We start from the raw sequence: 18,445 nt of genomic DNA, 5'->3' as shown, positions 1-18,445 counted from the left end.
TCCCAGGGTGGTTGATCTCATGTATAATGAAGAATAAACCACGTTTCAATTAAGGAAAGAAACTAGGTATGTAGCAATTGTTTTTACAGCCATCTGCATGCTCTATAAGTATCATATTACAGAATTTGTATATACTTCTGACTTTCTATGATTTTTCTTCATTTAGCCTCCGGAAGCTGCTGCTGCTTAGGTGGCTAGGTTGGCTAGACATACAAATATAATTAATCCCTAGTCATGCAGCGAATAATACTTATAATATAATCATGAGTTATGGAGAAGCAAATAACTTATCAAGCATTTTCTGTTTCTATTTGTTGTGCAGTGGTTAACAAGGTGCATTACGATGCCAGGGGTCCTGGGTTCGAAACCCGGACTGGGCTTTTGTGTTTTTTATGATGGTCCTCTCATCAATTTCACATCACTCATTTTCATCTTCATCTTCACGATTAGCCAAAAAGTGTAAGAAAAGCAAAGTAAAATAAACCAAATCAATCATTTATATATTTCTACATTTCGCCGCTTTTCTACCTCTTGGGTCAAATGCGACGATTAGGATGAATGATGAGCCGAAGGAATGGTGATGGGACAGACATGATACAACCATACCTGTCCAATGTCCGAACCTTGGACCTCTGGTTTCGTAGCGTGTTATACTCAGTGGAATTCTTAGGAAGAAAAACTGTAAAAGTAGGGTGAAAGAAGCAAAGTTGTACGATGCATAAAAAGCCATGTTTAGTTCTTCTAAAACCTTCCAATTATCAAGTTCGTGTTTTAAGTCCATGTATGCACAGTAAGGCTAATCGGGGATCCGAACCACTACGTGCCTCCACCGAGTATCGAACTCGGGACCCCTTGATTGCAAGGCGGTGACGGTACCACTTTGTCATCGAGGAGGCCGAGAAAAACTTACAATTAGTCAGTAAAATTAATATTGAGGGACAATGCCTGCGAAGAGTTCTTTCATTCGGTTGCGCGTGGTCATCACATCGAGTTCCATAGTTTCGAGAGCAGAATTTGCTTCCATATTGCAGCACAGAAATTTTGGAACTAATACAAGCAAGCACATACCCAGGGAAGGGTATCAGGGGCTGCAGTCCTTTTCCGAAATCCTACAAATATCTGATTTTAATAATGTGTAGTAGTAATTAAATTTACTTCATTAACAGGATTAAACATCTTTTACAGCTACGGTAAGTTGCAACATACCAAGAAATTCATCTTCAGCGCATTTACTCCTCCCCCCAACCTTTTCGTCTTTAGATGGTGGCTGCCGATAAGGGATAAGCCCCTTCCGAAATCAAATTCTGGCTACCGGCCTGACGACCAGCGATCGAACCTTGAACCTCTCGATTAATTGATTCATTGAACTTTCTTTTTTAGTCCACTTTATGCACAGTAAGGCTAATCAGGACTTGATCTACAGTTTAAAGTAGGATCGGAACAGCTATGTGCCTCCAACGGGTAACGAACCTGGAAGCCCTTGATTACAACACGACGATGCTACCATGCGCCACCAAGGAGGCCCTTGATCCTTTTCTTTCCAAGACTATATATATATATATATATATATATATATATATATATATATATATACCAGGTGTATAAGCTTAAATCTGCTGTTTGCTCATAGATGGCATTAGTGAGCATATGAAGCTACCATGGGCACGCCATACCTGGTGTTTGTATGAGATGGACATGTGCCAACACGAATCAGTGCACATCGTCAGCACGTGCAGACAACAACAGACAGTGTTCCTGTGGTAAGCATGTCTAGTTTTGTGCCAGAAAAAGAGCATATGTGGGAAGCTCTGCTTTTCTGCTTCCATTTCAAGAAATCGGCTGCCGAATCGCATCGAATGCTTTTGGAGGCCTATGGTGACAGTGATGTATCAGAAACAACGTGCAGGGATTGGTTTCGTCGGTTCAAAGATGGCAATTTTGACCTGAGCGACATGAAGCGTGAAAATCGGCCCAGGAAGGTTGAAGACCATCAATTGCAGGCTCTTTTGGACGAGGACGATACCCAAACGCAAAAGATGCTTGCCGAGCAATTGGGTGTTACTCAAGCAGCCATTTCCATGCGTCTACGTGCTATGGGAAAGGTTTAAAAGATTGGAAAATGGGTGAGGCATGAATTGACCGATTGGCAGCTGGAGAGATACCAAAACACATGCGAAATCTTACTTGCCAGACAAAAAAGAAAGTCTTTCCTGCATCGGATTGTGACTGGCGATGAAAAGTGGATATATTTCGAGAATCCTAAACGCAAGAAATCGTGGGTTGATCCCGGCCAACCATCAACATCTTCCTCGAGACCAAATTGCTTCGGCCGGAAGACGATGCTGTGTGTTTGGTGGGATCAACAGGGTATCGTCTACTTTGAGCTGTTGAAACCTGGTGAAACTGTCACTGCCCACCGCTACCACCAACAACTGATCAAATTGCACCATGCTCTATGTGACAAAAGGCCGGATTATCAACAAAGACATGACAAGCTGATTTTCCTCCACGACAACGCCCCATCGCACACGTCAAGTCTGGTCCAAAACTACTTGGAGACACGCAACTGGGAGGTGCTACTCCATCCCGCCTATTCACCAGACCTGGTCCCTTCCGACTACCATCTGTTCTCGTCCATGGACCACGCCCTCGCTGAGCAGCACTTCGATACGTGTGCAGACGTCCGAAAATGACTTGATGAGTGGTTTGCCTCGAAAGAGAAGGACTTTTTTTGGAGTGGTATCCACAAATTGCCCGAAAGGTGGGCAAAATGTGTAGCTCGCAAAGGCAAGTACTTGGAATAAATTTCTTGTTGCTTTCTATAAATAAACCATGTGTTTTTCTGACTACAAAACAGCAGATTTAAGCTTATCCACCTGGTATATATATATATATATATATATATATATATATATATATATACACACACACACACACACACACACACACACACACATACATATATAATGTATGTATACAGCATAGGCCTATATGGTGTACAAATAGTTTGTTAATTTATAAAAGTTTGATAGAAAAATCTTACGTTTGGGCCCCCCCCCCCCCAAACTGATCAACCTAGCTACGTCCCTGCTAAGGAGTGACAGTAACATACGAGACTGAACTGCAGTTTTTGTTCAAATTACTGTGTATGAAACTACTGTGAGTGAATATTATTATATTACTGAAGCAAGCATAAAATTTATAACTTCTCTAACCTAGACAACTTTATTGTATGTGAAAATTTATAGACCTAGAAATAATACAAACAATGCAATTTTAAATTAATAACACTGATTTTTTAAGTAAACTTAAAAAACAATGAAGCCAAACTGCAGTAAAACTTACTGACTCAGAAAGAAAACTTCTACTCTACCTTACCACTCAGAATTCTACAATACTAGAAAGTCAGAGGTCTGCTGCACGTTCAACGGAAACATCAGGACATACATAAATATCAGGGCTCACCCAATATCAATGTCGATGTATAGGGATGAGAAAGTATACGTTTGAATTTATTTACTGATACCAGTGAATACTTATTTGAGTTTTTCTTTAAGTCCACTTCATGCACGGATAGGCTAATGAGGACTAGACCTACAGTTTAAAGTGGAATCTGAACCACTATGTGGCTCTCCTTATACTTTTTTGGAGTTTGCTATTTTTCAGAGTACACAAAAGTTCTCAACAACACTTACATATCAATATTACTGAATATGAATTTTGAACAACTTTTTATTCTTACAATTTTCTAGCATTAGCATCAGTGAGAACTGAGAAGAGCATGGGCATCAGTACTGGTACCTCTTCAGCCCTAATATATACAAATGGCAACATAAGGATAAGAATACATATGCTTATATTTGTTTTATTAACTCTAAAATTACTCTGAAGCTCTACAAGTCAATGAAGAGGGATTTCTTCAAAATGCACCTTAATAATACCACATGCTTCTTTTCATCACAACAATAAAATCTCTGCTCCATTTGAGCAGAGAAATAAATTAACGTACATAATTTATCCAGCAATTAAAAATGCATAGACAGACATCGGTGTACGAGGCGTATTTTTAAAGTAAGTACCGTTTTGAAATTCCGCCGCTGCAGCGATGCGGTCGGTGTCCCGTGAATGAGCACTGTGTACCTACATCTGTTGGCAAGCCACAGACGCCATTGCGGCAACAATCGATCGTGTATACATTTGCTTCTGCATATTTAAAATGCCTCCGCCGATTGAGAATCCCGCCGACTGTGAAATACGCGCTGTTATTCGTTTTCTTAGTGCTAAAGGCATGAAAGCAGTTGAAATTCACAGTCAGATTTGTGAAGTGTACGGACAAAACATTATGAGTGATGGAATGGTACGCAAATGGGTAAGAGCTTTCAAAGATGGCCGAAAGAATGTTCATGACGAGGAACGGAGTGGGCGACCCTCAGTGATCACTGTCGATTTGGTGCAGAAAGTCGACGAAAAAGTGAAAGAGAACAGACGCTTCACGATTTCTTCGTTATCAGAGGAGTTCCCTGAAGTTTCAAGAAGTGTTATCTACGAAATTGTTACCGAACGCTTAAACTATCGAAAATTGTGCTCACGATGGGTACCAAAAATGTTAACAGAGGTGCACAAAAGCAAACGTTTAGGTAGCACCTTGACTTTTCTTGTGCATTATGAAGCTGAAAGTGACGCGTACTTAAGCCAAATTGTCACAGGCGATGAAACATGGGTGGTCTACGTTACACCCAAAACAAAACAACAAACCATGGAGTGGCGGCATTCAACATCACCCAAGAAAGTGAAGTTTAAGCAGACAATTTCAGTCCGGAAAATCATGTGTACCATGTTTTGGGACAGGAAGGAGGTGTTGCTTGTTGATTTTCTGCCTCGTGGTGACACAATAAATTCCGAAACATATTGTGAGACTTTAAAAAAAACTGCACCGTGCCATTCAAAACAAAAGGCGCGGCATGCTGAGTAAAGGGATCGTTTTGCTGCATGACAATGCCCGTCCACATGCGGCCAATCAAACTCAAGATCTCATCGCATCATTTGGCTGGGAACAATTTGATCATCCTCCATACAGCCCCAATCTAGCACCCAGTGACTACCAAGTGTTTCTGCATCTGAAGAAGCATCTCGGAGGTCAGCGCCACGATGACGACGATAGCCTCAAAACGGCCATGTTGCAGTGGCTGTCAAATCAGGCGGCAAACTTCTATGATGACGGAATACAAAAGCTTGTTGTTCGATATGATAAGTGCCTTAATATTGATGGCAATTATGTGGAAAAGTAGATAAAAGTGTGGTCTTTCATGTAACAATAAAATTGTTACAAAAAGTTTACTTGTTTTTCGTACATATCAAAATGGTACTTACTTTAAAATTACGCCTCGTACATAATCTGACATTTTGAGCTGATGTGTAGTAGTTGACAAGCAGAGACATGGTACAGTCATTTCGGGTACTAAAAACCCGTGAAGGCCAGGGCCTACCTACCGACTACCAGCCTCACTCCCACAGGCTTCACCGGAGGTGAGAGATCATCCAACCAGTTACGGGGTGACGTGTGATTGGCACAACATACCATCAGTCATTAATGTAGGTTTTCTGTGGCTCCCCAACTTCCTCACGATGGTGGGAAAAGTTGTTATGCATTCTCATGTGAACTCAAACCTGCACACGTTTCATAACTGGAACCCAAAGCTTGTGCCTTAGACTGCATGGCTACAGTGCGGGACCATTTTGGGTTTGTTTTTACTAAATTTATGCTTAATATAGAATTGCATCAATTGTAATGTTACAATTGACTTACAAGTTGCAAAACATTATAGAATAACAAAAGATACACAGAAACTTTATTGAAGAGGAAGTTGTAGTTTTGTTGTTGTAAGTCCACTTTATGCACAGAAAGGCTAATCGGGACTGGAGCTACAGTTTAAAGTGGGATTCGAACCACTGTGCCATGTGCCTCCACAGAATATCGAACCCGGGACCCTTCAAGAGGAAGTGGAAAAATGACATCTTTGAACTTAAGTACAAGGTTACAGAACAATTCACTTACGCACATCGAGGTCTGTCTGTGGCTTTTCCACCTGAGACGCAGAGACAGCGATATGTTTTGGTCCTGATTCACAAGAACGGGTCATTAAGTGAACAGTGACAACGAGTCGCAGGACATACATGCATACGGAAGAACGGGTCCTTTAAGTGAACAGTGACGAGTCGCAAGACATGCATGCATACGGAAGAACGGATCATTTAAGTGAACAGTGACAACGAGTAGCAAGACATACATGCATACGGAAGAACGGGTCCTTTAAGTGAACAGTGAAAAATAATAATAATAATTAGGCAGTAAGTAATTTGTTTACGAAGCACATTCATAAACCATATGAGGTATTCACACCATTGTCAGGCGTGTTTCCCAACTCGGGAGTGAGGAAATGCAGTGAAAACGAAAGTATAAGAAATTCAGTGTAGGTTCTATTTCTCGACCTTGACGTGAGTGTGGTGTATTGATCGAACCTGTGCACAAAATTGTGGCAAACGAATCACAAAAGTAAAAAAAACCAAAACAGGATGCCGAATTGTGACAGCTGTAAATCATTACGCCTCGAGTGTGAGAGTCTGAAACTGGAACTAGCGTCAAAGGAAAAAATTATCGAAGTTCTGAAATCGGACATTTGAGATGTAGAAGAAGAAAGAAGGATTGCCCAAAATCTGTGCGAGACAAATAAGCAAGATAGTTGGAGTGAAGTAGTGAAACATGGGAGAGTTCTATTCAATCGGCACTATCCATCCACTAATGCCCCAAAAGTAAAGTGCTTGGATAATTCATTCGAGCATACCAACCCTTTTGCAGCACTGACCAATGAACCTGGTGAAATCGAAAGTGCACACAATCAGTGTAGGGAGCTTAAATACCAAGAAAGAAGAAAGAGCCATACAACAGACCCAATCAATGAACTTCGAGACGGGAAAGTTCAAAGTACTACAAAACTGAAAATCAAAGAAAAGAGACCCAAAGCAGTGATCTTCGCCGACAGCCATGGGCGCTACCTTGCCACCAATATGAAAGATTTTCTACCAGCAATGAATATATATGGTTCAGTGAAACCCGGGGCAAAGTCAAAACATGTACTAGAAGCAGCAAGGAAGGACTGTTCGAGGTTCAGCTCAAATGACTATGTTATTATAGTCACTGGCTCCAATGATATTGCGACAAATCAGGGCAGCGATGCAATAATGGCAGTACGTGACTCACTAGGTTCACTGACTCATACAAATGTAATTGTAACTACTATACCCCACAGATATTATCTCATTCCTCAGTCGTGTGTAAACATCGAAATACAAAAAATAAATAAACAGATGAAGAACACTTGTAAACACTTCAAAAATGTAACCATAATCGACCTTGACACCATGAGCAGAGAATATCATACAAGACATGGACAGCACTTGAACCACAAAGTAAAACAGTATGTATGTCAAATGATCCATGGTATTATTAACAGAAAATCACAGGAAAATCAAATCATCCCACTCTGCTGGAAAAAGTGTACTGACACAAGGAAGTGGATAAGTGGAGCAGCGCTAGTTGAATCCAACAAGAGAAAAACACAGAACACTTTGACTGAGACAAACAACAAGAGCAGCAAGGAAAATGATAGGGTGGGTGTAGAAGCTAGCGACATTGCTATGAAAACTGTGAGTGATATTGGTTTCATGGAAGAGAAAGGGCGGAAATCAAGTGAAGAAAGTGAGGAGAATGGCATAAACCAAAGGGAAATTGAGGTAGAAACACATTCTTCCATGGTAGAAGTACAATCTGAAAACAGGGATTGTGCTACAATCAGTCACGACACCGAAGATAGCAGTGAAAAGTGTAGTGAAAAAGTGAATGCTCCAAATGTACGGTCATCTCAACGGAAGAAGTGTACACCCAGTAAACTGAAAAACGATTTTTTATGGTAAGTGATAAGCATACTTATGATAACCAAATCCCCAATAAAAACAGCTTGCGAAACCAAGAAGGAACGATTACAGTTCTCCATAACAATGTACAGAGCATTTCCAACAAAATTGACCAACTGGAAATAATGCTAAGTGAGTGCACACCAGATATATTTGTAGTTACTGAACATGGTCTCAGGTCTGAAAATTATAAATTATGCACAATTACAGGTTACAATCTACATGCAGTCTACCACAGGTCAATTCAAAAAAGTGGTGGCACTGCGATCTTCTTAAAAAATAGTGTACAAAATATCAAAAAAGTGTTAAACCTTGACAAATACTGTATGGAAAATATACTAGAAGTTAGTGGTGTATAGCTTAATATATGATTAGATACATTTAAGATTATAGCAGTATACAGATCACCAAACAGTGACATAAATCTCTTTGTAAATGCTTTGGACAACATGCTAAACCATCTGACAAAAAAACATAACAAACTATTAATAGTTGGAGATATAAACATAGATCTTCTAAAACAAGACACAAACTGTGCTCAATACTTGGATACCTTGAAGTCAAACAACCTAACTCAAATAATTCAAGAACCAACTCGAATAACAGAAAGTACAGAAACCCTGATTGACCATGTAATAACAAACATACAATCAAATCACAATTAAAGCTGAAGTCCTACATACGCTTATCTCTGACCGCACGTCTCAAAAAATTACAATACAAGGGAAAAGGTTAGAATACTCAAAAAGTTACACAATAGAATGTAGGGATACATGTGAGCAAAATATAGATTATCTTAAATACCTCTTACATCAGGAAAATTGGATAGACCTTTACCAACTAACTGACACGAATGATATCTGGGAATTGCTAATAAGCCACTTAACATATTATTTAAATGTAGCTTGTCCCAAAACAACAAAAAGAATATACCCTAATAAGAAGAAAGTGCCACTAACAGAAGAAATTATACTTTTGAAAAGTAATATGAAAATAGAATATGAAAAATTTAGAATTACAAAAGACACTAAGCACCAGAAAAAGTACAAAAATGTAAAAAAACTATTCAAGAAAGCCATAAAGAATCAAAAATCAAATATTTTCAGTAAACAAATAAAAAAGTCTGTAATAAACAAAAAGCCATTTGGAAAATAGTAAACAATCACCGTGTATCAAATACAAACAATGATAAAGCAAACATAAAAGTCATCAAGGATGACACTGAAGTAATTGACCCGAATATCATATGTAACTTATTCAACAAATATTTTATAAACTTAACCAACACAAACAGAGAGAATGAAAATAATGACAAAACACTAGAGATCCCAATCGAGAAATATCGGCCAAACAGTATATATATCCCAGAAGTAAGTGCTAATGAGTTAAAAAAAGTTATACAAGGTTTAAAAAACAAAAAATCACACGGACCTGATGAATGGTCAGCTGAACTTATTAAATCCTGCTCAGAATCTATTTTAGAACCCCTGCTGTATGCAGTCAACAATTCAATAAAATTTGGTACATTCCCCAAAGTTCTAAAACACAGCACAGTGATACCCATATTCAAAAAAGGAGCTGCAACAGACATTGAGAACTACAGACCTATCTCCCTAACATCTGCTTTTTCAAAGATATTGGAAAAAAATTTATCAAATTATATTATAAAGTTTTGTAACAAATATAACATAATAAACAGAAACCAGCATGGATTCCAGAAAGGGAAATCAATAAACACAGCTCTAGCACAGTTAATCGATTATGTAACTGAAACATTAGAGAAACACGAAGCTGAAAAAAATCTATATATCTAGATCTTTCCAAGGCATTCGATAGGGTAAAACATGACTTGCTGCTTATGGTCAAACTAAGCAATATAGGAATAAGAGGGATAGCTTATGAACTTATACAATCTTATCTACAGGACAGAATGCAAATTACTCAAATAAGCTACAACATGCATGGTATAGTCACTAACTTTAAATCACAAAGTAGGAAAGTGTTAATGGGGGTACCCCAAGGATCAATCCTGGGGCCCCTGCTCTTTATTTTGTACATAAACAATGTACCAGAATACCCAAACACAAAAATTGTCACCTATGCAGATGACACAACTGTTCTTGCCAGAGGTATCGACCCTAGGAAGCTTGAAATAAACACTTTTATCACCATAAACCAACTGGCACAATACTTCACTTCACATGGATTAATAATAAACAACAATAAAACAAAATTTATGATATTCAATACAATCCGAAACATGGATTTTGAGTCACAAACACTATGCATAGACAATGTGCTCATAGAAACTGTATCTTCAGTAAAGTTTTTGGGAATAACACTAGATCAAAAATTAACGTGGGAAGAACAAATTAACAACATCTGCAGTAAATTATCATCTAATCTATACCTGCTAAAACAAATGGCTGAATATAATTTAACAGAAATTAACAAATGCATATATTATGGACTACTTTTCCCTATGTTGAATATGGCATAATAGCTTGGGGTGGATCATTTTATAATAATACTGTCAGAATACTGAGACTTCAAAAGAGAGCACTTAGAATAATGTACAAACTAGGCTGTAGGGAATCTTGCAAAGAGTTATTCAAGGAAAAACAAATAATGACAATATACTCCCTATACATCTATAAGGCTTTAACGTTTGTTCTAAATACTGGAAGCATGACTAAAAATAACCAATTACGCAACCACAATACAAGGGAGAAAGATAATTATTACCAGAACCAACACAGACTCAATATCTCAAAACAATCACCAATGAATCCCGGAAAAATATTCTACAACCAGCTGCCTCATGACATAAAACTGATATCTCCAAAAGATAAACAAATACAAACAATAAAAAAATATTTGACAGATAGAGGTCTCTACAGTATCGGAGAATTCATGGAACAAGACAATACAAGGCCAATGTACTAAAAAATATGTATTTTAATTGTATTCTTATTTCAATCATGCAACAATGATAATGTGTTTTTTATTTTTATTGTAGTGTAATGAAGTGTATTTTTTCATTTTTACTTTGGTGTAGTGATGTAATGTACTACACAATGTTTCTTCTTTTTTGTTATGATGTACTTAACTAATTATTATTTCATTATGTATCTTGACGTTTTCCATGCCCTTTTAAACAAGGGTCAACGGAAGAAAAATAAAATTCAAATTCAAAGTGAAAAACAATACATGTGCATGTCAGCACCCAATAATAATCAAATATGAATTGTACAACATCCCTTTCAACATGCAGTAACAAAAATGCATACATAAGCTCAATTTTTCTTCTCACAAAGCATTATAAAACTCCAATTTATTACAGCAAAGTTGTACGGATTAGTAATACCAAATTTTGCATGCCTTTCACAAGTTATGTTAAGCTACTTACACAAAGTTAAAAGGGCTGTTCGTAACCAAGAAAAGCTTTTTTCCAGCTTTTATCAGCAAATCAAAAAATTCACGCAAATCTTTGTTTTCTTCCAAGTATTCTGATGCATTGCTCTCCACAATTGAGTGCATTATGGGATGGCAGCTCTGCACAGAAGCCTGAAATTTATGATGGAATTTAAAAAATAGACAAATGTCTCACATGAGAAAGAAGAGAATCTATATTGCAGTAACACACCATTAACTGCTACATTTTCCTTCAGAAAAAAAGCTTATACAATTTTTTTTGCGTTGTCACCATAACAAAACTTGTTATTCTATTAATCACTTTGCATGTTATAAAGTTAAAATCCTATATTTCACCAAGTTCAATTGGATTCTTCAGGAATATTAAAACAGGGACACTTATATGAGAGACTGCAGTGTTTGAAGTATTAAAAATAGGTATTCATATAAAGCTTATGAAATGTTATCCTACATGTAAATGATGAAGGTTAAAAGAATGGACGTCTGCAGATTTTTCCCAGGGAGGGGCAAGGAAGGTATTTTTTTTCCAGAGGGGGCAAACAAGGCACATTTTCTGTAATAATAGTGTTATTTCCTCAAAAAACTTTGCTTAAATTTGCATTTATCATGTTCGTGCAATAATTAACACATATTATTGTGGCTGAAATGAAACTGTGTGTGTGAAACATATAATTTTTGGTTGACTTTCATTTTCCAGGGGAAGGCCAAGACCCTCCTGCTCCTTCTGGATGCTCATGGTTAAAAGCATACTGGTACCTACGGTAGTGAATCTTGTCCTTTAGTGGAGCAGGAATCTTTCTGATCTAGGTGGGTACAAATTTCACTTTCCATATAATATGCACACACACAAAATAAAACTAAAAATTCAGTTTTGATGCACAGTGTGAACTAGTTTTCTTTTTCTTCATATATATAAATAAAAAAGACAGCTGAATTATCATCTGTGGTTTTCAAGAAATGATGTGTGAAATGAAGCCACGTGGTGGTACTTCTGTAACTGTAATACACATACTTTTGAAAAGTAACTTCCAAATACTGGTGTACATCTCCATTCACATTCATTTCACATGTTTCTCTTTCAACAGTTGTTAACATAAAGAAATGCTAGTCCAAAAAGACAATTAGTGATAACTATGAAGTGGACTGAAACATTTAAATAAATAGGAGGTAGCTACTAAATGGATCAATACTAACGTCACCTAATAGCTTACCTACCTTTACGTCCCTAAATAGGATTTCTGGATGGTAATCTATGTTGTTCCGCTCGAAGTATTCAGCAATGTTGCAAAGGAGGCACATTTCAGGCACAGAAAAGAGGTCAGCCAGCTGAACCATCTTCTTCTGCTCTCTCTACAAATTAACAAAAATAATGTCATTAGGAACCCAAAATTACAGCATTTTCACAATTAATATTTTCACTAACAGGTGTGCTAGGGATTTATTGAAAAACATTGTGATTCCTTTAATTTAAACCCTACTATAATTATGTATCATGTATTGTCTCTTGATTTTTATCATTACCTGATTTGTCTGCTAAAAAGACTAACTGTATAATAGGACTGAGCCGATCTATCTGTATTGACCAATACCGATGTTATCAGTATCGGAAAGTATCGTCTGGGATTTATTTACTGATACCGACTGATACTTACCAGGCATTTTGGTCTTTCACGGACTCCAAAAATGCCACGCTACACTTTCACAGAGTCTAATTATCCTGAAAATTATGCAAAATTCCAATTTTCTATTTATTTTGCATTTTGGTATGAAACAATGAATTTTTTGAAACATAATTTAATATTATGGTGTAACTTTTGAATATTTTAAAGCAAAACTCTTGGTAAATTGATTCATATAATTCGAGTGTAATCAAAATTTTGAACAACTTTTAATGATTAAAATTTTCAAATATCGGTATCCGTTGGAAACTGTGAGAGTATCGGCATCAATATCAGTTCAAAGTGGTATCGGCTCAGGCCTACTGTATGTCCAACACATGAAATCTAAACTAAACTGTGTGGAGCAACAACCATGAGAGCGTGCCAAGCAAAAGATCTACCATATACAATGAGTACAAATTGCTGAAATTCACAAGAAACACTACATATTGCATAAGACACCAAATTTGCATTATTTTGCAACTGACTATGCATAAGAAATGGGTTTAGCACAACATTTTATCCACCACTCTCTTGCAATAATCAACTTTTTCAGTGATATTAAAATGCAAAAAGTTAAGGTCCCTACACAAGCATAAATTTCATCCATGAAATTTGAAATCTGATTTGCTGGTTAGAGTGGATTACGATTTTACATTTCTAGATGATACATTTTCCTGCATTATACATTAAATATTTCTGGTCCCAATAGAGCAAAATGTAGCTTGGTTCCTTGCAAAACATAAAATCGAACTTCCATTGTATGTATGTGCAAATGATTAATATTACACACTGGGTGGCTCATATTGTATCTACCAATTTGAGTTCACAACCCTGCCAGAATGCATGTGCGCATGTGTGGCATACCTACGTCTGTGGAGAGTAGGAAGTTAGGCAATTAATATACCCTGGGCTTAAGCGTTGGCCAGTGCAGACACAGATTGCAGTGGTGGAAGCCTTCCTCCAAAAAGGCACCAGGCCCTGCGGCAAAACAATGAAGATCGCCATGCACCTGTTCCAGAATTCTAAGGTGGGTTGGACAGTGGAGAGCCATGGGTAATATTTCAGTCGCCGTGAAATTTGAGCTATTAAACAGGACATGTTGAGACATGCGTCTTGAAAGCCTTGCTGCATCACCTCGAACAGTGTATCTAAGCAGAACATTTAGAGGACGTAATTTTCAAGATGCACTGATGTCTGTATTGTCCATATTATACACAGTATTAAATGGCTGTGTGTGTATTTTCATTTCATAACCATGCAACGTTACCAGTGGCAAAGCATGACATTTTTACATAGTCATCGCAAGGCTTTCCAAACGTCAGGGCCAATCATTCAACCAGCAGGGGAGTGGGGGGGAGGGCAATATTTCTCCATGGTAAACGTCAAGGTCATGAGTTATGCAATGTGATTTATATTCTAGTATCCAAGTGATATCTCACGGTGCTGTAAGCGCATGTCCACATTATCTCAAGCAAATTCTGAGATTGTTTACCATACATTTTCATCCGATGAGAAGTTCTGAAAAATTGGGAGAGCAAATCCTATCGAAAATACAAAATTTCAGGTTGCTCACATTTTTTTACTATAATATTACGAACGTGATTTAATATCTGAATTACTAGGAATTACACCAAAGAGGAGACTGAATAAAGCTGCCATTCCTACATTCATAATGATGATAACAGTGTTCGTACATGACGTGTGAAGTAGGGATGGCAAAATCCGGAATTTTTTTTCTACGGTGTATATGATCGTAATATGAGGAAGACGAAACTTTGTTAATAAATTCTACCTGAAACATGGAAAAATTGTTAAACCTCTCTGTTCGAAATTTGGATTGCCTCCAAACTCCAAATAGTAAAATTTCCGAATCAAAATTTTAAATTTTCCAGAATTCTGATATTTTTGGCTATCCCTAGTGTGAAGGTAAGATGTGCTAGGAAAAAGGTTCTGTTGATTTGAACCACAGGATCCAAAAAATTAAAAGAAGAAACACTAGGAAGGAAATACAATGGATCAAGAGTTGCTCTCAGCACTCACCGTGGGTAAATTTATGCTCTTGCTTACTTACATTTTTTCTATCGATCATTACATTTATGTATTGTATGTAAGTTGTGTTGCAATGCTCTTCAATATATTTTTCCTCTTTAAAACAAGAGTGTTGAATGCTTTACAGTGCTACAAATAGCAGACACTCTGAGAAGTTTCATCTTTATGACATCACAGAAACCCTGCTGGGGTTGTACACATAATAGAAAAAAAATCTCTTTCAAGAGCGGGTGGTCGACTGACCTTGGATTCACAACATTCTGCAATGAGCTGAGCTGCCTGACATCATTGCACTCAACAGGAAATACAGCGAGATGGTTGGGCAAGGGAGGTAGAACTGGGCTCTCATTTCGATTCGCTAAAACTTTGCAAATCTCTTGCGTGTTTCATGGTGTGTCACTTGACAAATTTCACACAAATATGCAAAAATTCTGACTTATTCTTTACTTCTTCTCTAAAATATTTACAATGCAATATTTTTATTATTTTGCTTTGTCATCGCCGTATCTTCCAATGAACGGACACCTCGCATCTGAAAGTAAACAAGCGCTCACCGTCTTTCCGTTGTCATTCGAAGTTCGTAGATACAACATGTGCCACCCTGAATTTCCAGTTATAACATGTCTTATGACATATGGTATTACAACAATTATTCTTGTGAGTGTTAAAATAAAAAGAGACAAATTTACCAATCAATAGCACACCGAGAATTACCAATATTACAACTTCATATATTGCCTGTAATACACGCATTTCATGACTTTAAAACTCAAGTAAGGTACAAAGGTTACTTTGTGCCTTTCCTCTTGTCAACTCCATTAGCTCATAATTTACTCTTTATATCTTATCAACCTTGGAAAGTAGAAGATGTCATAATTAACCAAATGAAAAAAAATACTCTACATCTATTGTAATACATAAACAGAAGTCTTGTCTTCTTTCACATGCAATAATACTACTGAACAAAACCATGAACATATGTTTAGAATTACTAAATGCTGAATGTCGGTATTAAAATCCAACATTCAGCTAGCAAGCACAGACATGGTTCCGATTGTGTAATGATTGTAAATTAAGTTTTTGAAAATTGGATCAACTAAATTTTACATTTCTTCTTGCATGTACTGTCCCACACCATGGCCGTGCGGTCTAAAAAGTCATGCAGGTTCGAGTCTCCTGGGGGAAGCGTAACAACTTTTCTCCTGAGATTTCGGCCTGCGTATGGGATTGGTGGCCACCCACCATCGTGAGGAAATTGGGGAGCTATGAACGAGGGGCGTAACCTGGTCATGAAGACCTACAACGACGACTGGGGGTTCATCGTGCTGACCACACATCACCCCGTAACTGGTTGGATGATCTACCACCTTGGGTGAGTGAGTGAATAAAATCAGGTGGGAGTGAGGCCTGCAGTTGGTAGGTAGGCCCTGGCCCTCGATGGGCTGTTGCACCATGGATTATTATCATCTTGTATGTATATATTGCTTGCATTGTAGAATTATTCCTCTTCCAGTTTATGGTTGTTACAACCATTTAAACATATTTTTTGATGTAATATTTCAGGAGAACACACACTCCCTTCATCCGACATTTAAGTTTGATCAATGTTACAGTTAGGGAAATGTAAAATTATTGAAAAGATTATTTGTACAAGTGTTTCTTTTAGTTTTTGATATATTTACTACAAATAAATGTCTGATAAAGAGAGCATGTTCTCCCAAAACGTTAAATCAAAATGTGTGTTTAATGCTTACAACAGCCATTAACTAGAAAAAGAATTCTCATTTATATATTTTAAAGACACATTGCCATCAACTGTGTCGTGAAAATTAGGTTGTGCATTCACTGCATTCGTAAGTCGGCACTGCCTGAAGTGTGCAAATACTAAAGCAATCAAATCTAATAATCCTAAAGTACTTACAATGCATAAATAATAACACAGTAGCACATAGGAGCATAATTATAATGTTAAGAGAACTGAGCCTGACTCACCTAATCTGATGATGTAAACATATGGGGGTGGGGGGTAGAAAAAATGTTCTGCACAAAAAACAGTTAATTCTCTGAACATTAGTGACAATGGTTCAGCATTAGCATGCAATGTTAATGGGACATTATCCCTTGTCTAGTGCTTTGAACTATACTTGTTTCAAGAGCACCTCTTCTCTCATCTTCAGGTGATTGGAGCAAAAATTAGTACAGAATTCTGGGGGGGCACTTTGGAATAGTTGGTTAGAGCAACAGATTTTTACCAAAAATCACATGTCTCTCATAGGTTCAATTTTCACCACTGGCAAGAGAAATTTCGCCTGAAGACTAAACTTAGTGTTAGAATAAGTATAGTTTAAATCACCAGACAATGGATAATATCACAAAATCCATTCTGTATGTGCTTATAAACATGCACGGAACTCAATTCATGTAGAAAATATGTGTGTCTTGATTGTAACAGAATTACACAACTGGAACCTGGGTGCAAGCACTACTACATCACCTACAGATACAAGAAGCACACAACTCACGCTAAACACTTGAAAACTACTCTAGGGTGCATCTTCTATCTACTGAAGCAACACTCAAACTACTATGATTTCTGTGTGAACATCCGCTACATAACAAATGTTACAAAGTTAGAGTAACCACATGGGATTAAAAATAGGCTCGTAAACATAAAAGAACTGAAATCCCCTAAAAGGCTAGTAAATGTCAAATAGTGAAAAAAAAAGTCTTTTTGGCATTATCACTAGGGATGGACGATATTGGAAATTTGATATCACAATATATGGTCAAGAAAATATCGTCACAGACAATATATGATATTTTTTCCGTATCGTGATATCGGCGATATATCTTCTTATCGCTAAAATATCATGATGATATATCGTCAACATGATATATATCACCAAATATTGTAACAATATATCGCCAACATCGCCAAATATCATGATGATATATCACCTACACGATATATATCTCCAACACGATATTTATTGCCAAAATATTGTGATGATGTATCATCTAGTTGATATCGCCTGGACAATATTTTTTCAATATCACGATATATCGCCCAACACTAATTATCACTTTTCCAATTGTGAAATTAAAGCTAGCATATAAGACCGCAGTACAGCTAGATCAAAGTTTCAACAACTAGAAAAGTGGTAAAGATGCAAGACATTTAATATTTCTTCCAGTTAAAGCATTGGAATGTGTCATCTTACTGAGGCTGGGAAGGTAATATTTTGGAAAGCATTTATTGTACACTTTATGGTTCACACCACCACAAAATCAAAGTGTGCAACATCTGTCTTGTTTTAAACATTTCAATA

General features: G+C 37.2%; 1 protein-coding gene across 2 annotated transcripts in view; it reads right to left on the bottom strand.

The window, feature by feature from the left end:
• Positions 1 to 18,445, bottom strand: part of Nt5c (5' nucleotidase C) — a 55,389-nt gene that overhangs the window by 24,813 nt on the left and 12,131 nt on the right. For both annotated transcript variants that reach the window (XM_083127291.1, XM_083127292.1), the window contains 2 exons: positions 12,622 to 12,756; positions 11,381 to 11,538 (listed from right to left, as the gene is read on the bottom strand). In XM_083127291.1, coding sequence (XP_082983417.1) covers positions 11,381 to 11,538; positions 12,622 to 12,756 — 293 coding nt within the window. The remainder of the gene's footprint in view (positions 1 to 11,380; positions 11,539 to 12,621; positions 12,757 to 18,445) is intronic.

This window comes from Lepisma saccharinum, chromosome 8 (assembly GCF_977018435.1).
Source record: "Lepisma saccharinum chromosome 8, izLepSacc3.1, whole genome shotgun sequence".
Taxonomy (NCBI): Eukaryota; Metazoa; Arthropoda; class Insecta; order Zygentoma; family Lepismatidae; genus Lepisma; species Lepisma saccharinum.
Note: the sequence above shows the minus strand (reverse complement) of the source record. Positions and strands in the feature narration are given on the sequence as shown.